The sequence below is a fragment of the Saccopteryx bilineata genome, chromosome 2, assembly GCF_036850765.1.
Source record: "Saccopteryx bilineata isolate mSacBil1 chromosome 2, mSacBil1_pri_phased_curated, whole genome shotgun sequence".
Classification (NCBI taxonomy): Eukaryota; Metazoa; Chordata; class Mammalia; order Chiroptera; family Emballonuridae; genus Saccopteryx; species Saccopteryx bilineata.
In genome coordinates, this window is record NC_089491.1 from 392960748 (window position 1) to 392981231 (window position 20484).

Consider the following 20484-nt stretch of genomic DNA (forward strand, 5'->3'; position numbering starts at 1 on the left):
CACGTGAACTCATCATGGGATGCTGGCGAGGCGGCTGGCTGACCCTGCGACCCAGCCTTCCACCAGCGGTCAGCAGGAGGGGCCTAATTCAATCAGCAGCAGCAATTTCCAGCTGCTGAAAGCCTGAGTCCTTCCTGCTGACTTAACTTTCCCAAAGGGCATTGCTACTGGTCAGCAGCTGAAGGGAGAGGGGAGGGAGCTGGGTCAGCAGCTGAAGGGAGAGGGGAGGGAGCCTCCCACAGCACAAAATCTACACTAACTGGACCAGACGAGCAGAGGCACTCCGCCCCAGACACACACCACGGTCGCCAGGAGCTTGACCCCACAGTGACGCCTGGGCCTACCCCAGAGTTTCCAACTTGACTGGGCAGACATGTGGCGCAGGCTTTGGGACACCGTGGGACATTAAAAATCTCCTGGGCAGCCAGCTTGAGAGCTGGTGGCTTGAGGGGGAAAAGCAAGCAGGCCAATGAAGAATATAGTCTTTTATTACTAAGCAGTAACTGCAACTGTAGATCACACTGGTGTTAAACTCAACGTTAAAGCACCAAGAAAAGATACAGACGTGCATGTTTCTATACTGCTGGAAAACCTCCAAAATGTACTTTCAAAAGACTAACAATACTCACGCCTGGGCAGACACCAACAGAGATGGGCACATCACATAGAAATACCCCCCTCCAAGTTGGGTTTATTCAGTACTCTTCTCTTAGCAAGTGTTCACTGAACAGCCCCCAGGACCAGGCACGGTGCAAGTAAGACAGAAAACAAAGTAATACCGTCATTTCAGGTGGTGAAAAAGCACTTTGAAGACAACAGAATACCATGATACACACAGATTATGTAAATTATATGCATCTTTAGACCTTCCTCCTCATTTTTGTTTACAAAATTTTTAAACACCCCCTTTAATTTAAGCTGATGACTTGAAATTAGCCACTAAGCAGCCATCAGTCAGACCCTGTTACCAGCTGTGTGACGTGAGGGACAAACTCCCCTTCCCCTTTCTCAGACTCCACTCTCCATGGTTTATTTAAAAAGTTTGCCTGTATCACAAAAGACACTTTAGAGACAAGTGGATAGATATAAGTATTGTATTCACAACTTCAATTTTCTATGGCATAAGTCAACATCAACTCCCCTGCCTGCCAGAGATGCAGGGCCATGGCTTCCAGAACACATCTGTCCCAGCAACAAGGGACGCCACAGAACCCGTCTCCCACCAGGTTCCTAGGCCGCCCCCTCAGAAAACAACCTGCCAAGATGCAGCCCAAAGCCCAGGGGAAGGTCCCTGAGGGCCGGCTGTCCCTAGCCTTCCCCGACACCGGGGAATCACCTGGCCAGCAGCCACCAGCCACCTCTCAGTCCTGGGCATGTCCCCCACCCCCATTCCAGGGCAGTGCCCCTCAGCCCTGCACCTCCCCCGCACTCCCCAGAGGTCTGGACTGACCCGGCCTCCTTCCAAGACCACAGCCCAGAGGGCTTCTGAGCCACGTGCTGGCGAGGATGGATTTTATTAAGCAGTTAATGTATTTTCCCACATCCTCAAGTTTTTGGAACAGATCTATATAAGACTCTCTTTCTCAGATGCTAGTTGTCATGGAAAGAGCTCTCCCGTGGGTGGGGTGGGCCCCCCCAGCCCTGACCCCCCCCACCGAGTCTGCGGGCAGAGCTGCTGCCACAGTGACTGACCCCTCTGCACCCCTGAGATGCCCGTGCGCAAAGTGGCCAGCTGTTTCCCGGTCCTTCTCACACACATGAGAGAGAAAGGATGCACACAGAGGCTTCCAGACTCTGTCTAATGGGCTCAGAATGGCTGCTCACCATGCAGAGAGGGGGAGGGCGTCCCACCCCGCCCGCAGAGCCCAGGGGGCCACGCAGGCTCCTCCCAGCCCGCCGCTCCTGCCCCATGAGCACCTGGCCTCCCTGGGCGGCAGCTGGATGCTGGACAGGTGTCCGGCAGCGAGAGAGAAACTGCCCTCTTTGGTACTTGGTGGCCGAGAAATTCAAAGCCAAGTCTGGACTCATCTCCAGCAGTTATATGTGACCCTGGCCTTATCTTCTTATCTTTCTTTTCCTTTTGCCCTAATTTTTCCTGGTATCTATTTAATCCTCCAGCACAGTGTGTTTTGTAAGCCAACCCCAATCTGTTCTGCAGCGAAGCAGGGAAAATACATGAAAAGCCATGACCTCTCGTGCTCATGTGGTGGTCACTGCTGATGGTGGGTGGGGGCAGCCCCAGCCACACCACAGATGGCTTCTCTGCGTTGGCCAGAGTGCTGACGGTGTCACTGAGACAGGGGTCATCAGGACAGCTCGAGAGACTGGCCACGGGTGCAGCACGCACCCTGTGCAGAGCCTGCCGCTGCCGCTCTGGGTCAGGGAATGTGGGCTGGGTGCTAATTCACCTGAGGGACTCAGAGGGCGAAGAGAATTTCTATTCTCCATCTCCCTTCCTTTTCTTTTCTTTTTCTAAGAACAGGAATGCTGACAGTTGACCTCCCACCTGGAAACCCAGGGCACCCAGCAACACGGCAGGCAGCAGGGCGAGGACAGCGCTGGCCGGACACGGACGCAGGGCGCGTGACAAGGGACCTGCAAGCCAGCTGGGCGCTCTCCTTCTCGCAGGGCCTGCCCTCTGCCCCGGCCTCGGAGCACCCATGTCGGAGGGCAGCAGCAACCTTTATGTTCCAGGCCTGCACCCCGACTCAGGGGCGCGTCTCCAAACCCCATGGAGCGCCTTCAATGTGGGTGCCCGCTGCCCTGAGCGCGTCTACAGCTTTCCCGTAGCGTCAGGACCAGCCCGCGGAGGTGGGAGGGCGGACAGAGCCCCGGGCAGGGGGAACAGGTGAGCTGCTCACACCTGGCTCCATCCAAGCTGGCGGGCCCGTCTCTGTGCTCTCGGCAGACCCTACCCCTTGGCCAGAACCAAGTGAGGCAGCCCACACATGGCAGGCCAGAGAGCCAGCCTCGGCAGGCGGGGCAGCCGGGTCACCAGAACCACAAGACCACTGTGTGAACCTGAGAGCCAGGGGCGCAGAGCGCTGAGGGCGTCTCCAGCCACAGAACCCTAGTCCTGAGACCCACCGCCCGCTCACCTCCACCTGCGCGTCTACTGGACACGTCAGCCTCTCCAGACATAACCCCACCCCTGCTCAGCCTGCTCTACTCACAGCCCCCTCACAGCAGGTGACAGCAGCCCCGGCTCCCAGCGGTCCCCCCCCCCGCCCGGTCCCCCCCGCCCGGTCCCCCCCACCCGCCCCCGGCAGGCCCTGCCGCTCGCTGCTGTCACACACCCAGACCGCCACAGCCCAGCGGTCCCCCCCACCCGCCCGGTCCCCCCCACCCGCCCCCGGCAGGCCCTGCCGCTCGCTGCTGTCACACACCCAGACCGCCACAGCCCAGCGGTCCGCGTCTCCCACCTGGACAGGGCTGCAGTCTCTGGACTGGTCCTCCTAAGCCTTCTCATCCCAAAGTGGATTAAGTCCCTCCTCGGTCCCAAACCCACCTCTGCCTCCCAAGGCACTAAGGAAGAGCCAGGGTTTTGCAATGACCCAAAGGCCCTGTACCAGCCTGCTCAGCATGTGGCACACACAAGATTAAGTGCAGTGAGAGAAACTATTTACAAAATTCTATAGCAACCTGACATAGCTACAAAATCTAAACACTGACACAAGAGTATCATTCTGAGATGGATTAGGAATGGAAAGAACGGCTCCCCACCGGGTCAGTGTGAGAGGCAGGCACACCCCTTCCCAGGCCCGCCCTGGCTACCCCCGCCCTGACCTCATCTCCTGTGTCCTCACGCAGCTCTAGCCACACTGGCTGCCTTCCTGCTCCGCACACTCCCTGAATAGACTCCCACCCCAGGGCCTTTGCACTGCTGCTCCAGCTCTCTGCCTGGGACACTCTTTCAGACCTTCAACAGTTCATGCCTCCTCCTCCTCCAATTCTTGCTCCAGAGTCACTTTCTCAGAGAGGCTGCTCTGATGCCCTCAACACCGTGGGCTGCCTTCCCCGCTCTGCAGGCCCGGTGGGGTCGTCCCAGACTGTCTGCGGTGCACGGGGCACTCAACCCACAGCATGCCGACTCTCCTCCAGGCGGCAGCGGTGGGGCCTGCTCTGTGCCCAGCTCCTCGCCGGGCGCACGGTGGGGACAGCACACACGTGTCGAGTGAACGGGCAGATGCAGGAGCCAGCTCCACCGACAGCACTGCCCTGAGGCAGACGCAGCGGGGAAGGGCAGGGAATGTCTGCTGTGCCGCCTCTGGGGGCCCCTGGGGTTTAGGGGAGCTCCCTGAGACCTGGGATCGGGGCACCGTTTGTAAAGCTGGAGGGTGGGTAAGAACGGCGGCTCACAGCAAGAAAGCCTCCAGGCAGGGAGGCGGGCCATGAGACTGAGATAAAGGACAGCATGGGAAAGGTCTCCGAGGTCAGGGCCATCGACCCCGTGGTAGGGAGAGGGAGGGAGGAGACCCAAGGAGGACACACGGACACAGCATGCAAGAGAAAAAGCGTCTCCTCCACCACCGTGACTGCTGTGGGTACAAACAGCAGCCAGGGCACCAGAGCGTCCCCTGTGCCCGCCCTGAGTCTGCACCCTGCCCACCAGGCCTCCCCTGAGGGGTCTGGGGTCCTAAGAGTGCCTCTCACAAAGTCTCCCCTGAATCACAGCCTGCATTTCACGAGACCATTTCTGAATGGCCAGCGTCTGTCTGTCTGGGCTGCTGGGTTCAAGAGCAAACCCACTGAGGCCGTGCAGTGAGCATGTCCCCCACCCCCCCTTACACTGGCATAGCGTCTGTCTGTCTGGGCTGCTGGGTTCAAGAGCAAACCCACCGAGGCCGTGCAGTGAGCATGTCCCCCCCACCCCCCTTACACTGGCACTCGTCAGTGCTAAGACAGACAGAGGCGTCAGGGGCCGGAGCCCTGCACGCACACCCCCCACCGTGGAGCGTGTGAGATGTGGACAGGAACGCACACACCCAATGGCTGGGAAATGAAACATGACAGCATGTGACACTTGTTTCCCCAAAACTCCTCTAGGGCATGAGAAATTGTCAAAAATTTTTCATTTTTATCCTAATTTCTCCCAGAGCTGGAGAAGAGAAATCTGCCTGGGTCCTGAGCACCTTCCAGATGTGCAGGGGAGGCCCCCAGGAGAAGGAATTGCGGGATAAGGTGGAGCGTGGAGCAAGGTGCCTGGTCCAGGCCACAGCGGGGGGGAGAGGGCGTGGAAGGGGCCAGTCAGCCTGATTTTAACATGTGGCTGTCCCAGCAGAGCTGGGGGGCGGTTAATGCAAAGTTAACCAGAGACTCCAAACAGCCCTTCCCTGTTACCGAGTGTGTAGAACCTGGCAGGACAAAGGGGACCCCCTGGGGCTCTGGGGACTAGCCCCCGACCTGGTGGCACCCAGACCTGGGACGCTGGCCCTCCCGCTCCTTGTCCGTGCACTCTGTTGTGTCCTGCTGCATTCTCTGCAGGGTGCAGCTGGTCTCCCCCCCCAGTCCTGTGGGAACTGTCAGGGGCAGCTGGAGGCCTGAAGGAGAAGGTCCCACAGCCGAAGACAGTGATCACACAAACGCCCAGTCAGACACGCTGTAATATTAATGAGGCACGAATAAACAGTAACTGTTTCCAGCGCTGAACAAAGGCTGACCACACCTTGTGGGGAGGCACACAGAGGCTCTTTGTCAGGCCCCTGCTAATGCCAGCTTTCTCCTCTGCGGCAGGGCCCCACTTGGGACCGAAGGTAGACTAGATTGAGAGCACTTTCCCGTAGGCAACAGTGACATCTGTTTTCAGTTGAACCTGCAACAGTTGTGGGCTCTGACCAGGATACATTATTAATCAGTCAAAAGAGAAGCCCCATTTTTAACTACCCATTGAATTAGGTATCTTCAAACACCGTGACCTAGAATTGACAGTACAGCTAACTCTCTGTTTACCATGGCAATGGGGATTTTAGGAAGAACAGCAGTTAATTGAGAAGCAGAAACAATCCCACTTTGTTCTCAGCAAGGGACGTATCACTGCACCAAGGATGGTGGCTTCCCACGGCTGGCCGCCAGGCCCCTGGGCTTGCCCGGCGTGGCGGAGATTTAAACCACACCTTTCTGGCTCCATGAGCCAAGTGGTCTGGCTCTCTGCTGCACCTGGGCTGGGCAGGCAGGGGAGCCCCTCGCTTCTCAGGGCACAGAGACACAGGCGAGCATGGACACCTAGGCTGGGCAGGCAGGGGAGCCCCTCGTTTCTCAGGGCACAGGGACAGGAGCCCCGTTTCTCAGGGCACAGAGACACAGGCGAGCATGAATACCTGGGCTGGGCAGGCAGGGGAGCCCCTCGTTTCTCAGGGCACAGGGACACGAGCCCCTCGTTTCTTGGGGCACAGGGACACAGGCGAGCAGGGAGAACGACCCGTGCCTGGCCCAAACAGCAGCTCCCCGGCTGAACTTTCAGCAGTTTCTAGCCAGGAGCACGAGGGTGAGGGGCATGGCTGGGGTCTGCACTCCTAGCGGGAGGAGGAGAGGGGCCCTGGGTCTGGCAGGGCTGGATCACGAGGTCCAGAGGAGACAGGGAGAGAGTTGGCTGTATCTGACACAAGCAAACCCCCAGCAAGCTGCCCAGCATTTCTAGGAAGGAGAAAAGCAAACCACTGTCCCACCTCGGACTGCCCGGTCACAAGTGAGGCAGGGATGGCCCCAGTCACCGTTTGGGTGGGAGGCCAGCCCCGGGTGCGGCCCGAAGGGGTGACGCTGGTTCAGCGGCTGCAGCTCCTCGCTCTGACCCAACGGGGCCCCTGTGCGGTGCTGGGGGCACAGCGAGGCCTCGGGCGCTGCAGAGCAGGGACACACACACACACACACAGAGAAAGACAGGGCGTTAGAGGGACAGGGAGCGCAGGACTCGAGCAGAAGCCAGTGCCTGACTGACATTCTCAGAGGCAGGGAGCCGCCTGCTGACCCACCACCCGACCCTGAGCATGCAGCCACGCTCGGGGTCAGAGGGCACCGGGACCCGTCAGAGGTGGGGCTGTGGCAGCCGCAGCTGGTCCAGCACAAGGCCGGCAGGACCTGCGTGGAGAGGCCTGTCCAGAAGCCCAGGCTCCGGCACCCCGAAGGCCTCGCCTCGCACCTGAAGTACCCACAACCACGGCCAAAAGGGAACACTGGCTACTGAAGCTCCCCGCTGGGTCCCCCGGCTTCTCCAGAACACTGGCTGCAGAGGGCAGAGGGCAGAGGGCAGAGGGCAGAGGGCAGGCGGCGCGGGGAGCTGCTCCAGGGCCACGGAGCACGGCCACTCCCAGCTCCAAGAAGGGAGCCGAGGACACCGGACAGCAGCTCCACCCCGGGGGCCTCTCGGGACGGGGAGAGGCCCCGTGAGAGGAACAAACACTCCACTGCTTACAGGGCCATCTCCGTTTCCTGGTGAGCCCTAGCCTGGACAGAGACATCTGGAGATACACAGGTTCAGGTCTCTCAAGCGCATTCCTGAAGGTCACAACCTTCGCTCAGGCAGAGTTCAAGTTCAGAGAGAAAGCGCTGGGCGAGAGCACTACCTCTCTGGGCTCGACAACAGCTCCGTCCCAGGGGGCGGGAGCCTGACTTCACTGTGTGAATCTCCCGTCTGACCCATTTCCCCAAACGCTACCGCTGGCTGCACCACGTCACACTGACACCCGCCAACGCAGGGAGTGCCAGTAAGCAGTCTGGGGACAGAAACGCTGACCGGGCAAGGGATGACAGGTCTGCCCGTCATACGACAACTTCCTAAAAACAAAAAACCCATCATGCCGACACAGTGCCACTGAGTCCACAGGAAGGGGCCCGGGTGCTGCACTTTGACAGACAGACAAGCGCTGCGTCCTCCACAGCAGCCCTGCCCACAGGCCACCAGCACGCCGGGCCAGCACCACACCGTGAGGGCAGAGAAGCACGCGGCTGGGACCATCAGCGAGCAACCAGGACGCCGGCACTGCTCAGGGATCGGCCTCCAGGCTCTGCACTCCACCCCGCGCCCTGAAACCTCTTCCGGATGCCGGGCCCAGAGGAATCCGACAGGCGGGAGGAGGAAACGGGGCAGCCCCACCCAGCACGGGCCCAGCCGTGCAAACAAACTCAAGCACTCCCGTCCACATGTGGGAGAGGAGGCCTAGCCTGTGGGGACACCGCAGGGCTGCCTTCTACCTCTCAGGGTGACAGACACCATCTCATGCCCCCGGCGCCATGGGAGAAAACCCACCAAGCCCGTCAGGAGACCTGCAGCCCAGTCGTTAGGACACTGGCTGAAGCAGAGAAACAAGACGACCGGAAAAGGCACTGTGCCTCCTCGCTGCCACACAGCCAGGCCCAGGCTGGTGGGGGGCCGGACCCTGTCACCCAGACCCTCCCGGAGGAGGGAACAGAGAGCCTTCCTCCATGCCCACCTTCCCCCCCAAAGGCCAGTCCGGCCCAGGTGTACAGAACCGGACCCAGAGCAGCGGAGGGTCTTGAGACACCCGCCAAAGCAGCCAACGGGCCAGAGGTCCCTCTGTAACAAGGGCACTGGCGCCTAGGCGGCCAGGGCCGGGACAAGGACAGTGCCACGGAGCTGGGCCCCCGGCCATGCCCGCAGACCCGCACCGCCCCTGCGGGGCGGAGAAGCACCCCACTACTCACAGCCGTGATAGGAGGCGGGCGAGCCCCCGGCCTTGCCGTACTCCTGCTCCGAGTAGGTGGTGGACAGGTTGGGCTGGCTGGAGCCGCGGCCGAAGGTGACCTGGCTGCTGCCCACGCCGGTGGCCACCTGGGCCATGCGCTCCTTGGTCTTGAGGGCTTGGACCCGCTCGGCCTTCAGCCGCTCCTCGTCCCTGAGGAGCGCCACCAGCTGCTTGGACTTCTCGCGCACGTTGATGCCCTGGTCCTTGCCGTCGCGGTCAACGTACTGGAAGTCCCGCAGGGTCTGGACGGCGAAGATGTTCTCGCGGCACTGCTGGGCCACGCGCTCGGAACCCGTCTTGACCAGGTAGTCCAGCAGCGTCAGCGCCTTGTACACGTGCCGCCAGTTCCGGCCGTGGTCGTTGAGCCGCTTCCACACCATGCTCATGATCTCCGCGAAGGCCACCACGTTGTAGGTCAGGTCCGCGATCTCGGTCATCAGGGAGCTGGACGGGCCCCACGGGTCGTTGGAGGTGGCTTCCCGCACTTTGATTTCAGCCTCCGAGTAGTTGTTCACGATGTTTTTCACCTGCCGTCGGATAGACGACGTCGCCATCTTTGTGTCTGTCACAAACGTAAAGCTCTTCGGAGAGAGAGACTCTTCTGTCCTGGGCACGTCGGCTCCTTGTGAAGGTTCAGTCTCTGTAACGGACCTGGAGCAAGGGCTCTGGCGGTCATTTCCTCCGCTGGAGACTTGGGTCCAAGCAGCCGGGAGCCATGACCTAGAGAGAGAGAGAGAGAGAGACACTCACTGTGCCACAAGCTCAGCCGAGACGCAGGGCCAGTGGACGCCCATGCACACAGAGGTTCTGCAGGGCCCTGGTGCAGACGCCCATGCACACAGAGGTTCTGCAAGGCTCCGGTGCAGACGCCCATGCACACAGAGGTTCTGCAAGGCCCCGGTGCAGACGCCCATGCACACAGAGGTTCTGCAAGGCTCCGGTGCAGACGCCCATGCACACAGAGGTTCTGCAAGGCCCCGGTGCAGACGCCCATGCACACAGAGGTTCTGCAAGGCTCCGGTGCAGACGCCCATGCACACAGAGGTTCTGCAAGACCCCGGTGCAGACGCCCATGCACACAGAGGTTCTGCAAGGCTCCGGTGTAGACGCCCATGCACACAGAGGTTCTGCAGGGCCCCGGTGCAGACGCCCATGCACACAGAGGTTCTGAAAGGCTCCGGTGGACGCCCGCGCAGGACCCCGGTGGACGCCCATGCACACAGAGGTTCTGCAAGGCTCCGGTGTAGACGCCCATGCACACAGAGGTTCTGCAAGGCTCCGGTGCAGACGCCCATGCACACAGAGGTTCTGCAAGACCCCGGTGCAGACGCCCATGCACACAGAGGTTCTGCAAGGCTCCGGTGTAGACGCCCATGCACACAGAGGTTCTGCAGGGCCCCGGTGCAGACGCCCATGCACACAGAGGTTCTGCAAGGCTCCGGTGGACGCCTGCGCAGGACCCCGGTGGACGCCCATGCACACAGAGGTTCTGCAAGGCTCCGGTGTAGACGCCCATGCACACAGAGATTCTGCAAGGCCCCGGTGCAGACGCCCATGCACACAGAGGTTCTGCAGGGCTCCGGTGCAGACGCCCATGCACACAGAGGTTCTGCAAGGCTCCGGTGCAGACGCCCATGCACACAGAGGTTCTGCAGGGCTCCGGTGCAGACGCCCATGCACACAGAGGTTCTGCAGGGCTCCGGTGCAGACGCCCATGCACACAGAGGTTCTGCAGGGCTCCGGTGCAGACGCCCATGCACACAGAGGTTCTGCAGGGCCCCGGTGCAGACGCCCATGCACACAGAGGTTCTGCAGGGCTCCGGTGCAGACGCCCATGCACACAGAGGTTCTGCAGGGCTCCGGTGCAGACGCCCATGCACACAGAGGTTCTGCAGGGCCCCGGTGCAGACGCCCATGCACACAGAGGTTCTGCAAGGCTCTGGTGCAGACGCCCGCACACACAGCAGTTCTGGGGCTGCAGGGCAGGCCTGGACACACGCCAGCCCCCCCCCCCAGGAGGAAAGAGATTCCCTCTTTCTTTCAGAACTAAGGTAAGATCAATATTACAGGTTAATACTGAATAAAATTTAAACTCAAGTTTAAGCCTTTGGAAGAAAACATTGTGACTATTTTCAAAATGTCCCCATCGACATGGTTCTTGCATAGGCTGTGTCTCTACAGTGTGGCCAAAGCCAGCTCCAGAAACACCAGGTGAGAGGGTGGTCCTGACAGAGCCTAAGTCATCTCTGGAAGGAAGAGAGCTTCTCAGCTCATGCATTATCTTCACCCAGAAGTGCCTGTCCACACCTCTTGAGCAGCTAAATCCTGGCTTTGCTCCACCACGCTCATGACTGCCCACAAGCAGGGACTTCTCCACAAGCCCCACTTTATAAAGGTTCCCAGCTCCTCTTCCAGAGCACAGCTAAGACCCTCCCTGGGGCTTCCACGGGTCCCAGCACCGGGCCTGAGCTGTGGAACACACCTTAGAAGTCATCTGGCTCCAGCCTAATCCCCTCATTTCCAGAGGAGAAAACGGAGGCTCGGGGTCACACACGAACTGGTTCGCCCAGCCCTGTGCCACGAACACGTCTGTCCGCTCCCCAGGAAAGGAATGCTGACCGGGCCAGCGCGAGGCCCAAGGCCCCAGCAGTGGGTGCTGGTCCACATGCTTGTGCACCCATGAGCAGCCAGCACTCAGCACTGTGCCCGACATGCTATCAACGCTGTCGAATACATGTATGAAGTGAATACATGTATGAAGTGAATACATGTATGAAGTGAATACATGTATGAAGTGAATACATGTATGAAGTGAATACATGTATGAAGTGAATACATGTATGAAGTGAATACATGTATGAAGTGAATACATGTATGAAGTGAACTAGAAACGCCCCCTTCCTCGGGAAGGCCTGTCTGGCAGGGACGGAGCCCAGGGATCTGAAGACGCAGAGCCGACAGCCCGCTCAGCTGCTGCCGGCCGCAGGGGCAGGCACGGCCTCCCCAGCCGAGGGGCCTGAGGGCCTGGAGGGGCAGAGGTGACAGCTCACTCCTCATGTATAAAATGAGCAACAAGGCCCCGGAGACTCCAGGGCCGGCCAGAGGCGGAGCAGCACAGCGGGCAGGGACAGGAAGCTCCCCCACTGCCCAGGGCTGGCTGGGCTCCCCAGCTGCCTCACTCAGTGTGCAGGGACACCTTCCAGAAAAGACTGCTCTTCCCAGGACAGACAGGCCTGGCACTGACCGGGGCAGGAGAGGACCCTCCCCACCTCCTGCAGTGGCCTTCACTGTGTCCAACTGCTGGGCTGCTCCTGCCAGGGAAACGGTGAATGGTTTCCACCTTCATCAGCAGCCTCAAACAGGCAACGGGTCCAACAGGAAAGGAAGCCATTGGCTCAGTGGATGTGGGATCAGGACCCTCCCTAGCAACCTCATTGTACCTAAGTCCCCTCTGTTCACGTGCAGACTCCTGGTGACTCCTGGTGAGCCTCCTGTCCCAGCCACTCACTGAGGGGCATCAGGCTCTGTCCCAGGAACACGAGTGTCTGTGTCCTTGTGACAATCCGGATGCCTTATCGCCCCACTGTCCTCGCACAGACCCGACATCCCCTCCCGACCCTGACACGTCACCCCCCACAGGAGGCTCCATGCTGCGGCAGCTCTGACATGCAGACATCGCAGGCTCCACCCCCAGGGCACACAGCAGAGGTGGCCACCTGCTTCTCTCCCCCTTCTCTCTCTCCCTTCTCTCTCTCCCTCTCCCCCTCCCTCTCCCCCTTCTCTCTCTCCCTCTTCCCCTCCCTCTCCCCCTCCCTCTCCCCCTTCTCTCTCTCCCTCTTCCCCTCCCTCTCCCCCTTCTCTCCCCCTCCCTCTTCTCCTCCCTCTCCCCCTCCCTCTCCCCCTTCTCTCTCTCCCTCTTCCCCTCCCTCTTCCCCTCCCTCTCCCCCTCCCTCTCCCCCTTCTCTCTCTCCCTATTCCCCTCCCACAGCCAGTGGTTCGACTGGTATGAGTGTCGGCCCTGGGTGCTGAGGATATCCAAGCATCGGCCCCAGACGGGAAGGGGGTGGGTGTTGCTGGGTGGATCCTGGTTGGGGCTCATACAGGACTCTATCTCTCCTCCTCTCACTTAAAAAAAAAAAAAAAAGGCAGCAGCAGCCAACAAAAGGAGTCCGGAGGGGGGGGAAAGCCACAGGAAACACAATCAGCGATCATTCTTCATGAGCAGCCACACAAATAAGAAAGACACCTCATAAAATCTCATCCTGGTGACAATCACTACATCTGCTCTGGCCAACAAGGCCTTCTCTCCCCGTTCCAACTCCACAAGATCTCTGCCTCGGCTGAAGGCAGGCATGTGCTGCCTGTCCACTCCCTGGCTGGCTCTCACAAGTGCTCTGACGCCCGTGAGAGGACTAGGGACAAAAACATTCACGGGGCCCTGGCCGGTTAGCTCAGCGGTAGAGCGTCGGCCTAGCGTGCGGAGGACCCGGGTTCGATTCCCGGCCAGGGCACATAGGAGAAGCATGCATTTGCTTCTCCACCCCTCCGCCGCACCTTCCTCTCTGTCTGTCTCTTCCCCTCCCGCAGCCAAGGCTCCATTGGAGCAAAGATGGCCCGGGCGCTGGGAATGGCTCTGTGGCCTCTGCCCCAGGCGCTAGAGTGGCTCTGGTCGCAACATGGCGACACCCAGGATGGGCAGAGCATCGCCCCCTGGTGGGCAGAGCGTGGCCCTATGGTGGGCGTGCCGGGTTGATCCCGGTCGGGAGCATGCGGGAGTCTGTCTGACTGTCTCTCCCTGTTTCCAGCTTCAGAAAAATGCAAACAAACAAACAAAAAAAACATTCACAGTCACGCACACTTGATTTTAATCAGGCTTCTCAGTCACGCAACATTCACTGCTGGCAGATACGGACCTTGAAAAGGAAAATAATACTCTGATCATTTCAATAAACACCTCCCAGGTTGAAGTGCAAAAGCACTCGTCAAAATCAGCAGTAACAGCGCCTGATCTGGGGTGGTGCAAGGGACAGAGCGTGGACCTGGAATGTTGAGGTCGCTGGTTCAAACCCCGGGGCTTGCCGGGTCAGGGCGCCTGTGAGAAGTACATAGTTATCATAGCTGTATGCTTGCTTCCACTCCTCCCCTTCTCGCTCCCTCTCTCCCCTCCCCTAAAACCAATAAACAAAATCTTTAAAAAAAAACCCAGCAGCATTCAGATGTGCCAATGCCCAGGGGTTCTACGATGCGCCCAGGACCACTGAGTGGTTCCATCCGGTGCAGAGCAGGTAAGACTGTCCCCCTTCTCGAGGACAAGCAGGTGGCACTGGGGCCACCCCTGTTGTCTTTCTCCAGGTAAGAAAGCAGCTTTGAGTAAGCATGAGAGCAAACAACTCTGGTAAAAAGTCCACAAATGGGCCTGACCTGTGGTGGCGCAGTGGATAAAGCATCGACCTGGAACGCTGAGGTCGCCGGTTCAAAACCCTGGGCTTGCCTGGTCAAGGCACATATGGGAGTTGATGCTTCCTGCTCCTCCCCCCTTCTCTCTGTCTCTCCTCTCTCTCTCTCTCTCTCTCTCTCTCTCTCTCTCTCTCTCTCTCTCTGTCTCTTCCTCTCCTCTCTAAAATGAATAAATAAATAAAAATTAAAAAAAAAAGTCCACAAACGGTTGAACATATAATGGAAAAAAGAAGTTTACTGAGGGAGCAATGACATTCTGCAGCCCCTGCACACCCCGCCTCCTTGGGGGACGGACCGGAACAGCTGGACCTGTCCCCCCAGGGAGAGGCCCAGCCAGGGCACCCCTGGTGCTTCCCAGGCCCCTGGCAGCAAAGAAAGGCTGCAGCCCCGTGAGCCAGGGTCAGGGAGCTTCTGCGGGCATGGGCGCACCTGTCGAAGGGAGAGCGTGCCAGGCAGCTCCGGGACAGGCTGCAGCCGAGGAAGCTTCCTCTGCCGGGCCCAGCCGGCAAGGACATCTGTCTGCAGGCACTCTGAAACAGGCTTCCAGAAGGAAAAAGCTAATAAAATATGTGTTATGTTCAGAAAACTGTATCAAGTCTAAATAACACGAGTGGCTGCCTGCCTGCCACTTTCTTGAAGCCACAGACAAGAGCCACTTCCAGGACCAACACGTGGTGCGGCCTGGAGATAAGAAATTCCCGGTGGGGCCTGACCTGGGGTGGCGCAGTGGAAAAAGCATCGACCTGGAACACTGAGGTCGCAGGTTCAAAACCCTGTAACTTGTCTGGTCAAGGCACATATGGGAGTTGATGCTTCCTGCTCCCCCCCCCCCTTCCTCTCTCTCTCTCTCACTCTCTCACCTCTCTAAAATGAATAAATTTTTAAAAATTAAAAAGAAAAGAATTCCTGGTGGGAGGAAACGCACCAAAGGAACTCTTTTCAGGCCCCACGGGTGACACCCCTCCCCCCGAAACTGCAGATCCAAACCCAGCCCGTCTGGGAGAGAGCCGGGGACACACGAGTGGCCACAGGGGCCCCAGGGGGGCCAGCGGGGGCATGCGGCCTCCCAAGCTCCTCCAGCTGGGGACGTGTGCCTTGGGCTGCACACCTGCCCGTGTGGCCCTCAAACCTCAGCATTCCCACTTTAAAAGATCTCCAACTCAACCTCAGAATCGGGCGGTAAATAAACATCTCTCCTCTCCAAAACATCTGCCAGCTGTTCCCCCCTCAAAAGCCAGCCCCGAACACACACCACCCTCAAGTGCACACACTATGTCAATCCTAGGACCGAGTTTTGATTTGTTCTCACTCTCTTGAATAGTTTGCATACCCCACTTTCCAAACGTCCTTTTTAATCTGCCAGCCCTCTCTCCAATTTGCTGAGCCTGAATTAACATACAGGCAAAAGCACCTAAAACAGGAGAATTTGTTACCGTCTGGGCTCTTCACTCAAGCCCGAGGAAGTGTGGTCAGTTCCTCAATATCCAATCACTGATCAAGGACCTCCAGGACAGATACGGGGAGAAGAGCAGGTAGAGGGACGGAGCCAAAGCAAGAAGGAAAAATCAACGTTGTTCAAGTCTAGGTCACAAGGAAAACAAAGTGGGTGGACTCCTTTTCATAAATTATACGCTGACAACTAAAGACACAAATGCTCTCGGGGCATCAGTGACCAGAAATGCCTCTAGAACATACTTCTACGTCAGGTGTGACTCAGAACTGTTTTACAGTAAGTGCTGAATGAAGCAAGGAAGTTTATACAATTCTGTGACAATTTTAAGTATTTCTGAATGGAAACAGCTGACTTCAAGTTGGGATTTACTGTTCAGGGCACAAGAATCTCTGTTCCTCGATCAAGAGAGTGGGGACTGAACGAGAGGATGTCCACTGACTCCCCTGGGTGAGAGGACTGGGGGCCCCCACCCACCCCACCCTGCACCCCACTCTACTCCTGAAAAGCCTGTTTTAAACAGTATTCATTAGCCATTCATTTTATTAAGAATCAGCGTTTCTGAAACACGAGACAGCCACTGGCGACCACAGAGAGTTAATAAAAATCCAAGCGAAGCAAAGGAGCTGACACGTCTCCGATCCGGGAAGCCCACAGCCGGCGGCCAGCATTGCTGTCAGGCCCTTCCAAAGGAAGGGGACACTGAGGACGCCACCTCCAAAGCCACAACTATTCAGACAGAAGGGGACACGCACTTCCTCCAGTCAGCCCAGCATGACGGACGGTTCTTGCAGCCAGAGAATACTGACTGGGAATGGACTCTGTTGTTTCCTCTGCTGAGCGACATCCATTCACCTTGTCTCGAAAAGGATCACGGTCTTCCAGGGCGGGGCGGGAGTGACCAGGAGCAGGGCCGGCCCCCAGCCACAGTGGCCAGATCAGGGGCCAGCTGACAATGAGACTGGACACCTGGAGCCCTCTCTGGGCGGGCCCTGAAGCTCCTGGGAAACAGCAGGGTCGCTGAGCTGCTAGAAGCCCCCTCAGGGCCAGGTCTCACCTACGCCTGAAGCCCGTGCAGAGGCAAGCAAGAAGCCCGCAGGAGGAGCAGGACAGACCATCCTGTGAGCCTCTGGGCCCATCGGTCCTGAGCCCGTCCATCCCTCGGCCTCCTCAGGGGCCTGTAGCCCACAGCAGCGTGTGCTGGTGCCACCCGCAGCAGCGAGCTCTGCCCCTTCCTGAGGGGAGCTGGCAGCCACCGCGGCAAACGTGCTGAGCACCGACCGACCGACCGCCCCCCCCCGCCCCCGCAGGGCCGCTGGAGAAAGGCAGGGACATGGCCAGCCCGGCTCTCCGGACACACCCTGACCAGGGCTCCAAGTTGAACGAGGCTCCACGTCCCTCCCAGGGAGGCCGTCGCCCTCAGCGTGCAGGCACCCCACTCAAAGCCTGGGACCGCCGCTCTTTCCTGAGTGGCTTATGATGGTGGCCGTCAAGTACCAGCTGAATCACCGCCCTGCGGGGTCAGGCTGCCAGATTTGAAACACAACGCGAGTTCAAAAGCCTGGAAACAGACAAAAAACAAACAAGAAAAAACAGCAAACAGAAAAAAACTAAGCAAACAAAAAATTCCAGGGCCAGTAGAGCGCAGACCCTGGAGACAAGAAGAACTCCGTGAAAAGGCTCCGTGGGCTTGCGCGCTGGGTGGGGACACTCCCTCCAGCCCTGGGGGCTCCGTGCTGGGAGAACGGGGAGGCCTGCACGGTGTCTGGGTGGCTCGGAGGGTCCCCGGTCAGAGCCCACGTGTCTCAGCCACGGTGCTTCCGTGACGAGGCCACGGCCAGTCCTGAGCTGGGACCACGTCCACCCCATCGGACAGGAGACTGGGCAGTGGCTTCTCAGGGATCAGGGATCGATCGGGACCAGAGGTGAGAAGAGAGCAATCATCATCTCCCTCTCGCCCCCAAACCTGACAGTTACAGGTCAGTCGACAGTGACCGTGACAATGCAGTCACGATCAACAAGTATGACTGTGTGAACTGCCTCTTCAGGCCAGGGAGCTGTTCACACTGTGACGGGCAGCCTCCCCTGACTTCACACAGATTTCATTCCTCCTGACGTGGGTGACGGGGACAGCGGGGAGCAGAGTGGACAGCCACCCTTCCTGCAGCCCCCTGGCCATGCTCACCAGAACCTCCGGGGGGCGCTGTTCAAGATGCCAACCCCACAGTCATGGGGGGGTGCTTTGGGGACGGAGCGTTCTCACCGAGCTCCCAGGGGGACCTGCCACGTGTCACTGTACGACACACACCAATGCTTTGTGAGCCCTGATGAGCCAGCTCTGATCTTTCCCGTGCGTGCTGTCCATGGGAGCGGGGACGTCTGTCCCTTCCTAGTAGGGGAGAGTGTGCCGTGGCCACGACAGGAGGTGCGACAGGGGTGGGGGCAGGGGGCCGGGACGCTGAGACTGCGGCTCCCATGACCAAACCAAGCTGACCGTCCAGAAGACAACGGTCCAGTTAGGACAACATGGACAGTCGCCACATTCTCCTCCACAGTGACCGTTTCAGCCGGAGAGAAAGGACGATTGTGACGCATCGGAGGAGCCAGCAGCCACTCAGAGCTTATCACCACTCTTCATGCCGGCGAGGGGGCTGGAGAGCGGAAAATCCTTCACCCTCCCCAGGGAAACGGCAAGATTCAGCCAAAAAAAAATAAAGTTCTCTTCACTAACTGAATGCGGGCTTCTAATGAATTCCAATGACTTTTTGGGTAGAGAATCAAATTTTATATCACTATCCAAAATGTGGGCTTAAAGAAACTGCCTGTACATGCTTAAAGAGTTTCAAGGAAAAACAAGCATTTTAGACAACTCTGTAGACCAGTGGTCCCCAACCTTTTTTGGGCAACGGACTGGTTTAATGTCAGAAAATATTTTCACAGACCGGCCTTTAGGGTGGGACGGATAAATGCATCATGTGACCGAGACAAGCATCAAGAGTCTCTTGACGGATGTAACAGAGGGAATCTGGTCATTCTTTAAAAGTAAAACATTGTTCAGACTTAAATATAAATAAAACGGAAATAATGTAAGTTATTTATTCTTTCTCTGTGGACCGGTACCGGTCCGCGGCCCGGGGGTTGGGGACCACTGCTGTAGACCACAAAGCAGGTAAACTCTCCGCCCACTCCCCTCTCCCCCTCCCAGGGGCAGAGGAGCCCGAGGGGTGTCACAAGGGGCGTCCCGTAGCCGGCAGCCAGGTGGAGATGTGAAGGGCTGACCAGGAGGGCTGCGCTGGCGGGAAGCACCCGCCCTGTGCCCCCTTCACACAGAGAGCGCGCCCACCCCACGCTCCTCTCAGGAACAAACACCGGACAGCTCAACTTAGATCTCAGCCTCCTATGACTTTACCTGCACTTAACTTTTCTGAAAGCAGAAACCTACTACTGAAAACACACGAGAAACTTCCCCCAGCAGGTCCCCGACCACGTGGTTGTGGGAAGAGCACTGGAGGCAGACCACACAGGCGCTGAGACGCAGTCCTTGTGAAAGGCCCGTAAAGCCCCAGCCCGGGAGACCAGGTCCTGGCCACCTGGGCTGCACGCTGGCCCTCGAGCCCAGTCCCTGGGCCTCACTCTTTCCGTCTAGGGAACGGGGTGTGATGAGCCATGTCTCCCTCACTGGGTCAAGGACCACACACCCTGACAACTGGGCCAAAGGAAGGAGAGTTCTCCATGCCCCCGCCTCGCTTCTACTCCTCGTGGTTGTTCTGCAAACGACAAGTCCTGGACAGCGCTCTTAGAAAACCAAGCCAGAGAGCAAACAGTGTGGTACGGTGGAGCACAGAGTCAGGACACAAGAAACCAGGGGTCTAAGTCCAGCCCTGTGACCACTCTGTGGCACCAGGCAGTGACCAGGCACCTCACTAAAATTATGGGGTAAACCAGAGGGTCTCCCCAAACCTTTAATTCCCAAGATCCCAAGACGGCTCAATTCCCTGCCACCTCCAAGGTGTCCCGGAGAGCCCAGCTCCCGACCAGCCGACCACAGCCTGGCGCACGCTTCCCGTGGCCGTGGGGCTCCGTGCTGAGCCCGACGGTGGAGCTTCCCTTGGAAGAGCGGCCCTCAGAGCCCTTTCCTCCTCCAAGAATGGCAGCCCTTGTGTGGCCCCTGGGCCCTCCGCCTCCACTGCCTCCTCTCTGACTCTGCTACCAGAATACCCACTGAGGACAGGTGGCAATGCTCCTCCGAGACTGGGACCTGTGGAACAGTGTCTGACGGCCTGACACACCCACCCTGCCCCCAGGGGCAGGCGCAGCTATGAATTATGATTTGATTGGTACAATTTTCCAGTTTGAGACATGTAAACAAAATGCAGAGCGGCACGGGAAAACGTAGGGTTCCCGGTACTTCACAGGGATGGACCTGCTGGTCACTATGGTGGCCCTCAGTGCCGCGCTGTCACCCTGTCGGGAAGAGCCGGTGAAGAACGGAAAGCCAAGGGAACGTGAGCTGCAGACCCCCCCCCGCCAGGACCCCACAGGCTGGCTTCAGGCCCAGCAGTGACCGGACACTTTCTCGCAAGGAGCTCAGGACACTCGCCAGGAGAAACCTCGCTGGCAAAGGACAGGTGTTTCCACAGTGTTCGTACAGAACCAAAACCAGCAGAGAAACAGGTGGTCTGCTCACTCTGCCCCTAGACCCGCAGCCCTGGGAGGTCACGCGGACCTGCCCAACACCAGGTGTTCCGACACAAGGCGGATTTCTGTGGCCGCTGAGGGAGCTACTTCTGCAGACCTCAGGTGGTGGTGGTTGACGTCCAGCAGCCCTCACAGGGCGGCCTGGTACCCACCCCCGTGCGATGAACCAGAGCCCCAGAG

The 20484-nt window shown here is 58.7% G+C and overlaps 1 protein-coding gene across 5 annotated transcripts in view; it reads right to left on the bottom strand.

Moving 5' to 3' along the window:
- The window catches only part of EPN2 (epsin 2), a 100176-nt gene that overhangs the window by 38193 nt on the left and 41499 nt on the right, over nt 1–20484 (bottom strand). For 3 of the 5 annotated variants that reach the window (XM_066264394.1, XM_066264392.1, XM_066264393.1), the window contains exons 2-3: nt 8659–9419; nt 6666–6836 (exon numbers count right to left, since the gene is read on the bottom strand). In XM_066264394.1, the coding sequence (XP_066120491.1) occupies nt 6666–6836; nt 8659–9253 (766 nt within the window). In that variant the 5' untranslated portion in view covers nt 9254–9419. The remainder of the gene's footprint in view (nt 1–6665; nt 6837–8658; nt 9420–20484) is intronic. The other 2 variants (XM_066264396.1, XM_066264395.1) reach the window with 1 other exon arrangement.